The following is a 17,044-nucleotide window of genomic DNA, read 5'->3' as shown; positions in this document are numbered from 1 at the left end:
AACTGCAAAAGAGGGTGATGGGTATTTTGCAATTCCCTTGACTTCCTTTTTCTACAAACACATTTGATGCAACATCCCTAAACAGGCTGCGCATTTAAAGAAGCGTCCCGTAATTGGTAACACGAGCAGCAAGCCGGCACCATAAACACGGGCCGGCAGGGAAGCGAAAGAACGAATCCTCTCGTAAGTGCAAGTCACCCGTTTATAGCAGCAAGGAGTGAGTCAGTGCTTTGCTCTGCTGACTACTGCTCCCCCCCCGTCTCCAGCAACTTGGAACGGCCTCGCAAGCGTGACTCTTCAGTCCAATAATGTTTCATCTCCTTTTCCACCTGCAGGTAATAATCGCATGCAGGAAAGAAAGAGAGCGAGAGCGAGAGAGAGAGAGAGAGAGAGAGAGAGAGAGGTCAATGTTCAGCAAGAAGCTCCATTATTACTCAGTGATCTGAGGGATGTGCTTGTGGATACTGTTCATACCCATCTGGGTCAGCCTGGTTCTCTCTGGTTTTCAGCACACATGGGCTGAGCGAGAGGTCACCTCTGGGAGGGGGACATAGCTGCGCACTTGTTCTTCCGCCCAACCTCCTTAGTGTCACGCACATGCTCAACCTTACAGTGGTCTGGATATATACAGTACATTACATACACTACAGTAAGTTAAATTGCCAGTAACAATGCAAATCTAGTGAGGATGTGCAGTAACATTCTGAAAGGGTGCGCACAGGGCGTTTGTCTTGGGGGCTGTGAGAAGTGTCACGCCGTAGCTTGAAGAAAGAAGCCATTAAGTGTTGACTGGTCCAGCACTTCAGGTCTCTTATCCTCAGTTTCCTCAGTGAGGGTAGACGGATGAAGGACAGCTGGAGTGTGAGGGTCAGCCATGATTTTTCTCATGTTCTTCTTTACCCTTGATGAGTGCATGTCTGGTGACTGCAGATGGACTTCTCTGTACTCTCTCTCCTCGCTGTAGCTTATGCTTGGCATGTCGTGTCACTCATGGTCAGTCATGGCTAATTATTCAAGCTGGAAAACATCTGTTTAGTGGCTATCATTTAGAGGCATTGAGGGATAGTCCCGCACAACAGGAAATGAAGAAGAACAAGAATGAAAAATGTTTGACTGAGGGCTATAAGGTCTGGATCACGGTGATAAATCCAGAAATTGGAATGGGAAATGTAGCATGCTCACTTTACAATCATAACATGACCATGCGCATGCTTGAATAATGAGGCCCATTGTTCCAGAGTTCTGCCAGCTGTTCGGAACACACTGGACTCCATTTAGCCAGTTATTAGTGCTACACACGGGAGTGTAGATTAGATGCTGATTTAGATGCTGGACCAGAGCAGAGCCGCACAGGCACGCACAGAAAGCAAAACAAACAAATTACTGAAGAGCACGATAATACACTGTCCCTACTTGAGGCAATTTCTGAAAAAGTAGCATCATTCAAGAACTTCAGATCCCAAAATTCAGTTCTGCTTCAGGAGAAGCACACTGCCTTCTTTGAAACAACACAAACTTGAAGTCTCTTTGTGTTCTGGTAGACACCCTAGCTTTGCAGCGAGCCCTCGCGCACGTGCGCATTAACGAGACCGCGTCTGCCCAGAGAGTGGCGGCAGCATGGCCTGTTTCTGATGGCCTTGATGTGTTGTGTTTCCCGCAGGCCTGACAGGGCGACCTCAGTCGCAAAGTCCACAGGGGTGTGCAATGCAAAACACACAAGTGCGGCATGTTGGACAATCTATCATCCTCCACTGCAGGTACTGTACTCTCCTCCCCCACACACATCTTATGAAATTAAATAGTGCTTTCTTCTACTACTGCTACTATCACCACATACTCTCTCTCTCTCTCACACACACACACACGCACACAGAGAACCTTAAATGCTGGCCTAGTGCACTGTAATCTAAAGAATTTTTAGGCTCCAGTCTCCAAAGTGGGAGTTTTTTCCATATCTTATAACAGATGCTGGATGAGTCCTTCTAACCATGCCTCCAAAAACACATCACTGGTATATCTTGCATTGCTTCAGAGCAGATGAATGGCCAATCCTGTTTTTGAAGAAGAAGGATACTTGGAACCAGTCTTTTTCTAGATTTTCTTACTGTCACAACTTTATCTTATCGCTGCACTTGCAATAGAGCGGATACTAGTGGTAGATCTGGAAAAAAGACGTGTAGTCCCATTTTATTCCTTCATCCCAGATTCTTCAGGAAAAACAGAGGTCAGGTAGGGGAGGGTCACCAGGCTGAAACAAACACATTTTTGCAATATCGAGGGAGGCTGCAACCACGCTGGGAATGCTCGCCTCTGTGGTCCTGTCTACTGTGACGCTTCCCTACAAGGACATGCCTAGTAAAAGACTCTCTGATACAGCTGATTTGTCCAGCCCTTGATAAAGAGGCAGTTTGACCCTTTAGTCCACAAAGCCACTGGTATGTCAGACATGTTTGGTGTGCCTAGGGGATATTTATGGGGATCTTTTTTTTAAAGGATATTATTTGAAGTATGCATTATAGAACACATTTTCCAAAAAAGCAATGTTCCCATGTGAAAGTTTGACTTATCAGATGACACAACATTACCATAGCAGCTTTCAAACACTTCAAAATAAACACCATCAAACATCCTGGGAATATAGATGGAGACGTGTGAGATCACGGCATCTCTGCTGTTGAGTGTTGGTTTCTTAGATTTCAATTTTGCCACATATGAATGAACTTTCATTTCCATGTGAATTATACTGTACCATGAGCTGCATAAGTTACTCTATAGCTCTGTAATAAACAAACAGATTTCACAGTATTAACATCATTTAATACTCCCTTTCTGTTTATGGTAATTTTGACATTATACTGATCATACAGTGTTTAAGTACAAGTGTGATTCTTATGAATTTTAATCTGTACTATCAAATTGTGTTGGTTAGGGGACATGCCGAGCTGCAGTGGAGTCTGGCCAATAGGAATCTGACATCTGAAGGGGTTCAAGTTGAACAGTACATGAACAACAAAACTTGCAGCAGGCTGATTATACACAAACTTAGCCACCTAGACACCGGCTACTACACCTGCAGCTACCGGAATAACAGCGAAAAGAAGCGCTCCACTTATGTGTTCGTCAAAGGTATGTCACCAACCGTGGGCAAGTTGGTCGAGTGGCTCATTTGAATTACCCTTACTGAAATGCAGCTTAAACTAGAAGATCTAGAAGTGTTATCTTCAGCTCGGTAAGAAGAAAATGTTTCGAGGGTCTTGGACCCTTCCCTTTGAATGCTACTACCATGCACAATTATAGTCAGCCCTCAGACAAAACAGTACTGCGTGACAAACCGTGGATGGGACAGTAGTTTCTTTGGAATTTGATCAGTGACTGTTGTTATTTACACGCACAGATAAGATTGCTGTTCTTCTCTGATGTGCATGCAACTGTTTCTCTTTTCATGGGAGAAGTAGATGACTTTCAGTCTAAATGGACTCAAAAATTATTGCTCAAAAATCCCATTGCAGTTCCTGTTAATTGTCAGACCAGAGATATGGTCAGCGAGAGACCTGATGCCCCGCGGTGCAACACAGGGGCTGGAGCTGCTCCAAAACTGAAAACTCAAACCCACAACAACAAAAAAAAGGCAGAACTTTATGAATGCCTCCGGCACACACTTCACCTAGACTCCATCAAAGCCATAAATCAGGCGACACAATGCCGAAGCTAATTTGCAATTCTGCACCTATGATTACATTCAGAGAAGGAATATGTAAATACGGCGCGTTCGGCAGACGGAACCCTGCTGTCTGGGGACAGAGCGACAAAGAGACGTCTCTCCTGAGAGACGGAAGCGGATCCTGACGGAAACCCTGGTCGTTGGCTATTATTTCCTGCTCAGGCTTCTGGTTTTCCCAGCCTCACAGCCACCCACAACGCGTGCCTCCCCAAACGTTACATAAAACATTACGCCTGCCTTTCATCATGTTTGTCCTCGGCCTTTCCATTAGTGTGAGGCAAACCTGTGCCGGGTTGAGCTCAGGCTTGAACCACGACAACATGGCGACAAACACGTCATTAGACTCGGGACCTTCAGATATCTATGTATGTCCTCAACTTGTTTCAGTTAACGTGTTGACGTTAAAGTGAGTCAGGGAGTCACTGTTGCTTGACGAGCGCACGTGTATGTAAACTGTTATTAAAGGTTTCGTTTTCATTGATGCCGTCGCCGTAAAGCTTGAGCTTGTTGTACTGTGCCAATCTCACAGTATGACTGCACTGTGAAAGAAAGTGAGTAATGGCGATTTAATGGCCCGATTATGCACCTCTGTGTGAGGTAATGTGCTGTTTGGAGAAGAAACCAGTCTCACTTAGTCAGGGATATTTTATCACTTTTCTGGGTTGGAAGCCCAGTTGTTGCCTTGAGTTTTTGTTGGGTTTATGGTTCAAAGAAAAATATTGTGCAAAGTCTGCTAAATTAATCCTTGAGCTCATTAACATCAAAGGAACAACACAGCTTACTTTGGAACTGAAAAATACATGTAGCCACACATTTGAATAGTAATAACAGTGGTTGGTGATGTGGTGAGTAGTTTTACATATATATTATTCATATTTTGTCCACAGATCATCATCATCCATTTGTACAAAACTTCGAAAATGCTGTCCTGAATATGTACAGAAATGATAAAACATTAGAAGTCCCTTGCAGAACAACATTTCCTAAACAAAGTGTCATTTTGGAAACGGTGAGAATTTTCTTTTCCAACATGTAACTTCATGCATTGTGATGCTTGACTATTTACTTTTTTCAACCATGCTGTTTCACACATTATCATTTTTCTTTTTTATGGAACAATGGTTTTATTTTTAGATTACTTTGATTGCTTGTTCATGCCCTTTATATGATAAGACTTATAAACACATTTCTTTCTCTGTCATGATATGAGAAGGCTCCGCCGAGGAAGCTGCCTATCTTAAGTGTCCTCGCCTAGTTTCAGTAAACTTGCTGACGTTAAACGGAGTCAGGCAGTCGCTGTGGCTCCACGAGGGCACGAGAGTCAGGGCTCCCCTCGGTTCCTCACACTCCTCACCCCCTCCTGAAGCATGCATATGCACCCAGCCATGGGGCAGAGGTGCAGGGAAGCTCGGGGCGGGCCAGAGAGTCATCCTGTCTGCTTCCTGTAAGAAGAGGAAGATGGTCGGAGACTCCCAAAGCCCGCATCCCAGAATAGAAACGGAACTATAAATACCACCTCTGTTTTGTGCATTATGCACGATAAGTACAGGTAGGAAACAGCAGCTGGCAGAGAGAGAGGTCCAGGAGCTCGATTAACTTAAAATGTCAATGCGGGTTCCAGTTGAGGAATTTGGGAATAGCAGACAGCCTTTTTGCAAATACCCTTGCATTTGTTCAGCATTTTTAGGACTACCCTAACTGTGGCACTCAATGCCTTGCCAAGAACAAACACTTCTCAGTGATGGCACTGATAGCTGTGATTTTCCTGCGTTTGCAACACCAGTGGCACTGGTCCTACCCATTTCCTTCCTACTTTACTAACATCACGCTACAGCACTGCAAACAAAAGATGCAAAGTGATGCTAGGTTATGGCTATAAATATTTTGAAATCCTGTTTGCTGTTTCATGTTATTACATGCTAATTAATACAAAAGAAACGCTCATTTGTGGTAATGACATGATTGTAAATGCTTCATCCTTGTTTTCTCCTAATAAGTAATAATCAGAGAAAGAACTACAGACAGATAAAGTTGTAGAAGACCTCTTCTATTTTATCTTTCTTTGTTTCAGAATCCCCCAATGTTGCCTGAAATCAAGAAAGGAGTTACATGGGACCCAAAACAGGGCTTCCAGATTCCAATAGGTCCGTATGACATGTACAGCCAGATTATATGTGCCACCAGCATGAAAGGCCAGCGAGTCACAGTGGATTTCATCCCCATACGCATAAGTGAGTGACTTTCTTGAACACACAGTGCTCAAGTGCAGGGGCTAGCAAAGCCACCTGGTTGTGCGTAATCTGTCATACTCAGTCATGTATGTTCATGTTGCATTTTCTGCATTGTGTTTAGCTGACTATCTGGAGAATGTGCGCATAACTCCAAAGCATCGAAGAGTCCCGGTCGGAGACACTCTGGTCCTCAGCTGTTCTGGAAAAACCACATTCAATGGCAAGATCGAGTTTGTTTGGGAATTCCAAAACAGCCCAGTGAGTTCTTAGGATACACCTAAAATGCTCATTTAAATACATCCACAGGGGTGAATCAATTGACACACCAAAACATCTTAAATCACACCGTTGCAATACAGAGTACCTGGTAAGGTATACAATTGTAAAGGTACCATTGTCCAGATCAGTGATCACTAAGTAAATGTTTGTTCTGTATACCAGATAAATCCCAGTTTTCAACAAAATAAGAAAAGGTCAGCAGCTGGTTCAGTAATAGTAATGGAAAAAGATCTCATTATACCTAACATCACAATGGAGCACAACGGCACCTACAAATGTACCGGGAAGCTCATTGATTCTGAAATGGCTGACACAGTCATGGTCACCGTCTATGGTGAGCATGTGAAAGAACTTTTATTATTATTATGTTATTATTAATAATAATTAGTAATAAATATAATTATTATGTGAAAGGATTACTTTTTCACCGTGGTGTTTTAGCAGGACAATGCGAAATGGGACTTTAATTTTGTATTTATTTATTTTTGGCTCTCTGCAGAGCATCCATTCCTCAATGTGACCTACAAGGGAGGAAACAAGAAGATAAGTTACTCTAGAGAAGGTGAAAAGTTTGCATTTGAGCCCCAAGTCTATGCAGTGCCTGCACCAGACAAAATAGCCTGGTAAGTTCATCACATGGCAGTCGTTTTGGGGGCCATAGTCCTAGGAGTAGTAAAAACTGTTTCACACATCCCGATGATTAGCGCATGCTGAACTCGATCTGTGAACAACACTGACGAAGCCCTGTGTTTTCCCGTGGCAAACCTTCATAGGTACAAGGATGGAGTCCTCATCACGGACTTCTTATACTACGAGAAAGTGGGCTTTAATCTCATCATCAAGGAGGTGAAGCAGACAGATGCTGGGGTCTTCACCGTCTCTCTGCGGAACCAGGAAAAGGGCCTTAACAGCAGCCTCAGCTACACGCTGGAGGTCAATGGTACGCGCGGTTCAAAGCAGCGCAGCCAAACACATTAGGGGTCATGGACATGTCTGCCAGTCTCCTCCAGCCTCAGCCACACTTGGCCCAGCGCTGGGGCAACGGCAGCTGCTGGTGGAGGTGTTGCGGTGCACATCTTGGCTGATGTAGCGAGCGCAGGAGGAGCTGATTAGTGGCTTTCGAAGGAGCGCGGAGGAGGGATCTCTGGCACTACAGGCAGATCTCATACTCAGCCTCACGCTGGACTCTACGCAGAGACTGGATTATAATCATGTGCAGATGTAATGAACTTCCTTGAAGGAAAACGTCAGTTTGAAAGCTCAAAAATATTTTATTCATAGTTGCAGACAGGGCCAAAAACCTTACAGAGACTTCCACCGAATCATATTGCATTGTCAGTAACCTTTATTTTAACAACATAAAATAACCGTATTAATAGTATCCTACACACAAACTCCTCCTCTGCGGTGTGTTTCGTACACTTCTCCAGCTTTAAACTATTCATAATAGCCCAAAACCAAATTAACAACAATGAAAGTAGAATTGAAAGATTGTGAGTATTATGCTAAACAACATTCATGAAGTCTTGAAGTCGGTTCTATATTAATTATATTATATAAGCGTTTTCTCTCTCTCTCTTTCATTCTTTTTCTCTCTCACTCTCTCTCTCACTCTTTCTCTCTCTCCCTCACTCTCTCTTTCTCTCTCTCTCTCTCACTCTCGCTATCATTCTCGCTCTCTCACTCTCTCTCACTCTCTCTTTCTCTCTCTCGCTCTCTCGCTATCATTCTCGCTCTCTCACTCTCTCTCTCTCTCTCTCTCACTCTCTCTCACTCTCTCTCTCTCTTTCACTATCACTCTCTTTCCCTCCCTTCCCTTGTTGTTTGTTTTTTTTTGCCAATCTCTTTTGTTTACTAAGGTAATGCGTATTATGTGCTTATTGCTATGACCTATGACCTAATGACCTTTTTTTTGGTCTGTGTGCTTGGTGCAGTAGATGTCCCTGAAACACTAACCACGATTTCATATGTGCCCACAGTGAAGCCCAAGATCTCTGAGGAGGAGGTAGCAGCCACAGGGCCTCAGACCTACAGATACGGCCAGAGTCAGCAGCTCACCTGCACTGCTTCTGGTTACCCCATGCCCAGCATCAGATGGCTGTGGCAACCATGTGACCTGGACACCAATCTCACAGAGTGAGTCAGCCTTGCCCCAAGGTCTCCTATAGACCACTATATTTAGCCATTGCCTTTACCATAAAAGACTTGCTGGGGTCATTGTGCTTTTTCTGTCTCTCCATAGCTGCACTGTTCTCCTTGCTTTTTACTTAGAAAGAATATTTATAAATCAATGACTCTTCATGAGGATCTGCCATGTCTTATTAATGCCTTCATGGTAGGACCTCAGTAGACAAAATGAATATGACTCATTTAAAGAACAATCAAGTTTAAAATCTCCTCCAGATAGACTAGTGAGACTAATGAGTTATTGTTTCGCAAGCTGGAGCAAAACAGCTAACCTCCCCTGCTCTACTGAGTCAGAACTGAACCAGAAGAGTCACACTGACACCCACCTGAGGTAAAGAGAGGCTACATCTCTAGATTCTTCTGCACTCTGGAGCAGTTAGCTCTGAGGTGCCAGAGCTTGTGTTGTGCCACAGTGTGAATGTGAGTCTGTTAGTGAATATTTGAAAAAACACAACGAATCCACCCATAGTGCCCGAGCCAGTCATCAGGAGAGTGTGGGATTGTAAGATCAGCCAAACAATAGAACTGGGTTTCTGCACTGGCAAATGGGAACATTTTTAGAAAGCACAGAGTAAAAGCTTAAATGATCTTACGCATCAGGTGGTGTGCTTTGACAAGTAGTAATTTTGATTACGAGTAATTGTCGATCAAATAATGCTATGGCACGAAAATAATATTGTAAATGAGCAATGCCCAGCACACCCTTGTGGTGCCATTTAAAAGATAATAGAAACAAATGCACAAAAATGTAACGTTTGGGGAGACCTGTTATCGGCATCTACGGGTGGGGCGAGTAAGTACATCCATCAGAATAGTTTCCTGGGTTGGGAGAAAATTCCAAAACGTTCCTCTGTACATTGCAACAACAACAACAACAAAAATTGACTTCTGTCAGCAAAAAAAGAGCAATGCCTATCATACATAAGCCATGACCGTTTGCCGACGGGGTTGCGATGTCAATGATGATGGAAGGTCAGGAGTGTAGAGCGTTAATGGAGGTGAGGGCAGTGGTTCTGGTGTCAGTGGTGCGGAGGCTCTCCTGGGTGGCTCGTAATCAGATGGGTGAGAAGTTAACAGCTATTCCTTGTTGGTCAGGGAGGCCTGGGGATCAGCCTTATCTCAGGCAGCCAGAGAGTAGGGGGTGTTTCCTCTGAGTGTGACGTGTGACTCAGCCTTTCCTGTCATGCTGACACTTCCTCTCTGGTCTCTACTCCCATTAATCCATATAGAGCTCTTCTCAGAAGGATGCAGAGGGAGGGCAATTTTGTTGTCCTGTGGGCCCCTGCTCACAATATTACAGCCAAACACACTGAGACAGAAGAGGGGAAAAAATATATATATTCTTCAGTCTTGTGGAAAGAACTGATTTTCCCCGAACTTTCTTCAGGTTTTATGCAACGGAAGCTGTATTTTGTGAAAGCTCCTCAGAATATGCTATATGCTCTGGTATTTCCTTGTGTATGTCCTGCCAAGATGATCAAAGACTATAGGTTCCTCTTTGTACTCTTCTTGTCAGAGGTTTCTGCAGCCAAATCATAAACAGAGAATCTACATATTTCTTGCATATTGAATGTTTCATGCACATCTTGCATATTTCACACAGATTATGCACATCGACTTTCAAAAACTCTGTGTGATCGAGAACTGCACAAAACATGTCTGACTTAATCACATCCTTTGTTTCTGACAGATTTCTAAACAATGACATTCCTTTTGTCTTTATCTTATAGGTGCAGATTTTACACCACTTATCCAAACGAAATCTCTTCCAACCATACCCTTCCATCTAATGAAACTGAGAAAATCTCCACTGCCACTAAAGTGATAAATGGCATAAACAAGGTATGTATAATACTGTATGTTGATTACAGTGTACTTTGAAACTTGATTCCACAGTTATTGTTTTTTAAACCAGCCAAAATGTATAGCGGCTTGATCCTAAAACACCCTAAAGCAAAGAGCTGAACTCAGAGCCCCAAAAAAGGGGCCAAATCTAAATCAGATGTAACTCACAGCATATCACATACAGCGCAGAATGAGGAAACCCAACATGCCAAAATACAGCAGCAAGGCATTTTGTCCAAAAAAATCAATTGAAAAGGTTGGATCTGACAAAAAACACAAATTGCTAACTGCTATTTCTAAAGAACAGAATGCAATCCACTCAGTGCAAACAGAAAGTAATTTTAGTCTGCCTTGAATGCCTTGCAGACTGGAACTAATTATGTAAGATGTTACTTTGTTCTTGGACTGAATTTCCCAACAAACCAGAGTTTATTAGGTAACATAGAAAGTTCACAATATGTGTGTGCACAGGTGTGTGTGTGTGTGTGTGTATGTGTGTGTGTGTGTGTGTGTGTGTGTGTGTGTGTGTGTGTGTGTGTATGTATGTGTGTGTATGTGTGGTGTGTGTGTGTGTGTGTGTGTGTGTGTATGTGTGTGTGTGTGTGTGTGTGTGTGTGTGTGTGTGTGTGTGTGTGTGTGTTTCAGTACACATCGATACTCATAGCCTCAGCTTATCTATCTTTACCGTATAAAAGCTGTCAGTCTTTAATGGGAATTAGAAGCTAGAACACTAGCAGATGTGGCACCAGTCACTTGTCTCGGCAGCCACACCAGACCAGCTGACTGCTGTGCACTGCCTCTCCAGGTACTCCTGGATTGTGGTTCTGGATTACTCTGTGTTTTCTTTACAGTCCTAGCAACAAGGTGGTCTTTCATGCATCCAAGCCGCACAAAGTTATGAGACAACCATGAGCATTGTTTTAACTTTCCTGACCATATCACCTCAGAGCTCATTCAGGTGTAATACAGTTCAGGTAATGAGGTGCTATGTTCGCTCCACTGGTGTTATTGGCAAGGCCCACTACATCATCCCAGGGGATCTTGTTACCAAAGCTGTTCACCTTAAGCTTAATGAGGCACATGCTTTTGTATGCAGCATTCCTCTATCTTTGATCTATAGTTCACTAACGACAATCAGTAAACCCAGACAGTCAGCAAGTCATTTTAGAAAACTTGAACTATATTGCAAATCAGCAGTTTTACAAGAAACGCAAGCCCTTCTGACTGGCTAGCTAGCTAGCTTATACATAATAAATTATAAATATTTAGAATTATTTTCCTAATCATATAGCAAATGTGACATGGTCCTTAATTTTGAAAGTGTTTAATTTACAACGTGTACTGCACATATATTTGAATGTTTCCTAGCTCTTGTAACTAAAATGCTGGCACCTTTTATTGTTAAGACCTGGAGGTCAGTGATAACAAGGCCTACTTTGAAAGGGTTAGGATTTGTTGAGAGTGAATTCCTTTCTGTCACCTCCCATAAATTCCTGTGCAGTGAACAACAGAGTTGTGAGTGTCTGTTCAGACTGTAGCCTGGAACTGCACAAAGAGAGACAAAAGGGGGTCTTGGCATATCACAGTGGCCAGACAGGAGGGAGGTATGAGGGGTGTGGCTCAGAGTCTGACTTGGTCATGGCTCAGGCACCCATACATTGAGTAAATTTAGTGACAGCTAATATAGTCATAGAGTCTCAAATACAATATCATGTCATATAATACTGTACAATACCAGACATGATCATGTTTAGACCTGTTAGGTAGCCTAATGTTTATACCCTCTTCAGTCTGTCTTGGAAGAGAATCTATGTTGCAGGAGTCCTCACTGCTCGGTGCATTTGATGAAATAACTGACAAAATATACAAAATCCTTAAAGTAGTCTACTAACCAGGGAGTATCAGAAAGTTTAACATTTATGCCTGTGAGGCTCAAAAGAACCTTACCGTTGATGTAATGGCACAATCTTTGACATGAAAGCGCTAAAACAGATCCTATTTGGAGGAGAAAACAACTCCTACGACTGATCCTCTGCCAATAATCAGCCTTGTTATTATGTCTGTTAAAATGGGTTCCACTCAAAGTGCGGGTTCCACCTATCACCCATGTATTACAGGCTAATTAAAAAAGCCAGGTTCAAATGAGACCTATCGCTCATGTATTAGAGGCTAATTAATGATCTGCAAGATTTTTTACATTAATGATTAATGATTTATCTAATTCATATTGAAGGTCTTCTGCTTCTGTCTGCATGAGGTCCTATAGTAATGTTCCTGGCAGTAAATGCTTGCTGTAATTAATTTAAGTGGTGCGCTGAAACATTTAAATTCCAGACATGTGTTTCTTGTCTATTTGCACAGACAATAAGCACCCTGTTGGTGACAGTTAAGGTGTCAGGAGTGTATACCTGCTTAGCCAGAAACAGTGAGGGGAACCGGACCTTGAAGTGGTCTTTCTATGTAGATGGTAAGTGGCGCTTTCTTATAGTAAGGCATGCTATAGCAATATAAAGCCTTGTCAGGTGAGTTATATTCCCCAAAACATGTGTAATATTCGGTGACTAGCCATGTCGGACTGTGTGGTAAGGAGAGTGTGTGGGGGGAATTTATTGAAACCATGTCACAAGGCAGCTTGGCAGACTGGAGGAGCGCAAAGTCAAAACACGTCTGCTGCCATGCGGTGCAAAGCGTGGATTTCCGTCGCCCGAGTGCACGACGCTGCCTCCTTCCCTTGGCTCCAGTTCAAATGGGAATAATTTTTATACACACCTGGTCAGGTTCAAATGTTCCTGAACTATAAAACCCAGCTAGCGGGTGACTCAGTAGGAAGCATGTCAGCTGTTTCTGTGCCCTTCGCTAGCCCAGATGAGAAAATGGGGAGAAATACGTGGGGTACCAGTGTCTGACTGCCCCACCCTGAGGCAGTGGAGGCAAAAAAGGAGGGGCATCTCACAGTGTTCAGCATCGGTAACGGCGGTTTGTCTGGGGGACTGTCGGAAAACACACCCATGCAGTGGGTGGGAATGTCTCTGAGTGCTGGAATGCAGGTGCGTGAATCGTAATAACAGCTGTCTCCTTTTATGGAACGTGAAGCACTCCTCAGCCCCGCGAGTAAACAAGCGTGTTCCAGCTCCCCCGGGGCCTGGCCTCGGCCTGGTTCCTATTGTAGCTGCTTTAGGTCGGCCATCCCCACCGCCATCCGCTAGCAGCCTGCTTCCAATTAGTAGTGACGAAACAGGAAATAACTGCAAATTTGACATTCCTGGCTTGGTGATGTGAATCCTTGTGTTCTGTAGTCTGGGCCAGAGTAGGCCATATGCTGTTAACATCCTCTTTTTGGTTTTCTGGATAATAATTTTGGGGTAATAAAAGGCTGGAGATGACATTGTTCTCCATATTCTCTGGGCTTCATTTCTAATCTATTTCCCATCCAAAGCTGTAAACCTTTCTTTTCCCCCAGATCACCCCAAGCCTTTTGATGTTGAGCCCTTGACAGCCATTGAAGGAGATGATGTCACGCTGACATGTCATGGGACAAGATTCCTCTATGACAGGCTGAGCTGGTATGATCCGCAGAGTCAACCGGTGGCCACTGACACCTTTGATCGGCAGATCGGGCCGTATTCTGTGTCCCTGTCACTCAGACTGAAGAACGTCTCCAGAAGCAGCACGACGGGCTATACGTGCAGAGCACTAAACCTCCTCTCCAGCAAAGAGGTCAACACCACTGCCACCATAATCATTGACGGTGAGTCTCTTTCTTCATGACTTTCCATATCACACAGCAGTTCCCTTTTCTGGCCCAAGACCCGTTCCGTTTCACATGCAACATCTGAACATTTTGAAGCGATTAGCTTTGACATGTGTCTAGCTCCCAGAGGGGTTTGCTTGTTGGGTAACTCCACGTTGATTTGCACAGAGAGGAGAGCACCATGGATAAAGCAGAACCTGACTGACCAGAGCGTGAACAGCAGCAGCACACTGACCCTGGCCTGTTTCGTCCACGGTGTGCCAAGGCCCTTAATCACATGGTACAAAGACAAGGCCCCTGTCTATGAAAGCCCAGGTGAAGAGCAGCAGTCCATATTTATTTGAATATCTGAGGTGACTGAGGAACGGAATTTCATTTTATGACAAAGAGAATGTATAAATACTCACTGAATTATGCAAGTTGATGAAATGGTGGCGCTTTTGCATACTGCAATAACTGGCATGCATGTTGAACTGCAAGTAACCATTCCAAAATGACTTTAGGAGTTACAGTGAAAGATGACGGGGTTCTGATTATCCAGAGGGTGAAGAAAGAAGACGAGGGCATGTATGAGTGTCAGGCCATTAACTCAGATGGTGTGGCAAGCTCCACTGCGGTCATTACTGTATTGGGTGAGTCATGGATCCTTTGACTCATGGAGCTGACTGTTCCTTCCTTCCTCTTTCTAAGTAAAATGTACACTCACAGAAAGGCACATCGGTGGTAGGAACCTGCCATTTATAGCAATGTTGCTATATTCAAAGTTATTTACGAGCAAATGGCAAACCGCAAATTATTGTCATCCAGAAATGTTCTCACTGGGCATATGGGTGGATGCATTTCTCTAGACTCCCATGTGTTCATGACAACAGGGCAAATAGTTTTAGCCAAACTTCAACAGTTAAGATATCCCTCGAGATAGAGGCTAAAGTTGCTGAGAATGCCATGCAAATTCCAGGCCAAATTTTTGTGTTGGGGGTTGCAACGGGGGTCCCCTCACATGGGAGCTGACCTCCGTGCTGCCGGCTTCGCTAATAACTGGTGGGATGATTTCTTAAGGGAGCAGAGGTCTTGAAACTTGAAACATGCTCAGGGGGGGGATGTCCAGGTCGGGTGCTCATTTTGACCTTACCACAAAGACATAGCTTCCTCTCCACACCCGCCCCGGCCCCTTTTAAATGCCTGGCTTGAATAAGTGAATCGATCTGAGATATGTGCTTCCCTCAGCCCAACCAGAGTCTCATTCAATTATAACAGAAAGCGGACTCTGAATGCTTTATCCATTTTTTTTTCTATCCTTTGGAAACTGAGATGACTAATGAGTTAGTCTAGTGCTGACTGGAGTTTATGTAATGGATCACTGAGTTCTGAGCACACTCTTAATGAGAAATGTGTCCTGACATATACATATACATATATATATACATATATATTATGAGGTGAGGCTGCTTGACCCCTGGTATGTGTCTTGTCTCCAGGCGAGGAGGGAAAGGCAAATATTGAGGTGATAATCCTAGTGTGCACCGGGGCGGCCGCCACCTTCCTGTGGATCATGCTGATACTCTTCATACGCAAACTCCGGAAGGTGAAGATGGGGCTCGTGCCTCAGAAAACCACTGGGAAACCTCCACAGACTTTTGCTGCATACTGTTCTCACCTTTCTCAACTTTTTTTGCTCTGGTGCAGAAATAGAAACAGTTCGTACTATGAATGGAAACTCAGGCTGTTCTTTGAATGGTGTTGCAAGCTGTAAAAACAACCTTCCTTTGAACTTAGCAAACTGGTTTCAGATGATTGGCCAATCGCTTCCATTCTGTGTCTCACATGACTATTCACAGCACATACATATGACAGTAAATGCACACACTGACACAATATATTTTTAAACTTTTGACATTATGATGAGAAATGTGAAACGAAAAAATTTCTTTTTACCCCAACCTAGCCAAGTTCTGCTGATTTAAAGACTGGGTACCTGTCCATCATCATGGATCCAGACCAGATTCCCCTCGATGAGCAGTGTGACCGCTTGCCTTATGACAGCAACAAATGGGAATTCCCTAGAGACCGGCTGAGATTGGGTGCGTTCAAATTCATCTAGCACCAAAACACTATATTCTACAATAGTAAGATGAAAAACATCACAATATGTTAATGACCAAAACCATCTAAATACCCAGTGTCTACATGGGATATGTCATGTGTCAAGGTTGTTTGGCTTTTCAGATGAAAGTATTGGATGTTTTTTTTTTGTTTTTTTTATCAGCAACCTGTCTCTGTCGTTCAGTCTTAAGTGCCCTATAAATTGCCTGTGGAGAGTCAGCCAACTGGTCCCAAACTCAGCAGGCTGTTTTCATTACAGGCCCATATCTCCCCTGACAGGGCCACCAGCTTGATTTATGAGCATTAAGGAAGGGCAAACTAAAGCTACACTCATGGTTCACTCCCCCTGCTTCTATCTTGTAGGTAAAACTCTGGGTCATGGTGCTTTCGGGAAGGTTGTGGAGGCTTCGGCCTTTGGCATAGATAAGTTCTCCACATGCAAAACAGTTGCTGTTAAAATGCTAAAGGGTAAGTTAACGTTGCTTACATGTAATTATTTTCATTTTATTCTTATTTTGGGGGGCAAATCATTCTTGGACAGCAATAAAAACTACTATGCTAATGTTTAATGTTAGATTTAAAATGGAGACATGTTATTGGGAAGTTCTGCTCTTTCACAAAGCAAATCAAGATAAATGCAGGAATAATTAGGAACCATGTTATAGTCATTGCACTAAGGACCTAGGTGTGCATTTAAGGTTGATCGTTTATAGATATGAAACTTTGACTCTCCAAGATTTGCAGATGACCCCAGGTTCAAAAGTAGTAATGGTCTAAATGTCTTGCTATTCATGTACTATTAAAATCACGCTGAGCTCAGTCCAATAGGTTTACAACTGTGCTTTGAATTTGTTTATATTGTATTTGTATTACAAGAGTCTAAAATGAAAGACTAAGGCAGTTCAACATTTGGAAAGATTTCAGAAT

General features: G+C 43.4%; 1 protein-coding gene across 1 annotated transcript in view; it reads left to right on the top strand.

Annotated features, from left to right (window-relative positions):
- kdrl (kinase insert domain receptor like) overlaps positions 1 to 17,044 on the top strand; it is a 40,907-nt gene that overhangs the window by 7,849 nt on the left and 16,014 nt on the right. Inside the window, exons 2-18 of the mRNA XM_027018188.2 lie at positions 1,661 to 1,757; positions 2,930 to 3,126; positions 4,609 to 4,730; positions 5,793 to 5,952; positions 6,074 to 6,210; positions 6,394 to 6,565; positions 6,731 to 6,854; positions 7,005 to 7,171; positions 8,211 to 8,367; positions 10,149 to 10,260; positions 12,625 to 12,730; positions 13,724 to 14,011; positions 14,183 to 14,329; positions 14,518 to 14,646; positions 15,493 to 15,599; positions 15,960 to 16,095; positions 16,481 to 16,585. Of these exons, the coding sequence (XP_026873989.2) occupies positions 1,661 to 1,757; positions 2,930 to 3,126; positions 4,609 to 4,730; positions 5,793 to 5,952; positions 6,074 to 6,210; positions 6,394 to 6,565; positions 6,731 to 6,854; positions 7,005 to 7,171; positions 8,211 to 8,367; positions 10,149 to 10,260; positions 12,625 to 12,730; positions 13,724 to 14,011; positions 14,183 to 14,329; positions 14,518 to 14,646; positions 15,493 to 15,599; positions 15,960 to 16,095; positions 16,481 to 16,585 (2,463 nt within the window). The remainder of the gene's footprint in view (positions 1 to 1,660; positions 1,758 to 2,929; positions 3,127 to 4,608; positions 4,731 to 5,792; positions 5,953 to 6,073; positions 6,211 to 6,393; positions 6,566 to 6,730; positions 6,855 to 7,004; positions 7,172 to 8,210; positions 8,368 to 10,148; positions 10,261 to 12,624; positions 12,731 to 13,723; positions 14,012 to 14,182; positions 14,330 to 14,517; positions 14,647 to 15,492; positions 15,600 to 15,959; positions 16,096 to 16,480; positions 16,586 to 17,044) is intronic.

Source organism: Electrophorus electricus, chromosome 12 (genome assembly GCF_013358815.1).
Source record: "Electrophorus electricus isolate fEleEle1 chromosome 12, fEleEle1.pri, whole genome shotgun sequence".
NCBI classification, from domain to species: Eukaryota; Metazoa; Chordata; class Actinopteri; order Gymnotiformes; family Gymnotidae; genus Electrophorus; species Electrophorus electricus.
The sequence above is the reverse complement of the archived record's forward strand: the minus strand, read 5'-3'. Positions and strand labels throughout refer to the sequence as shown.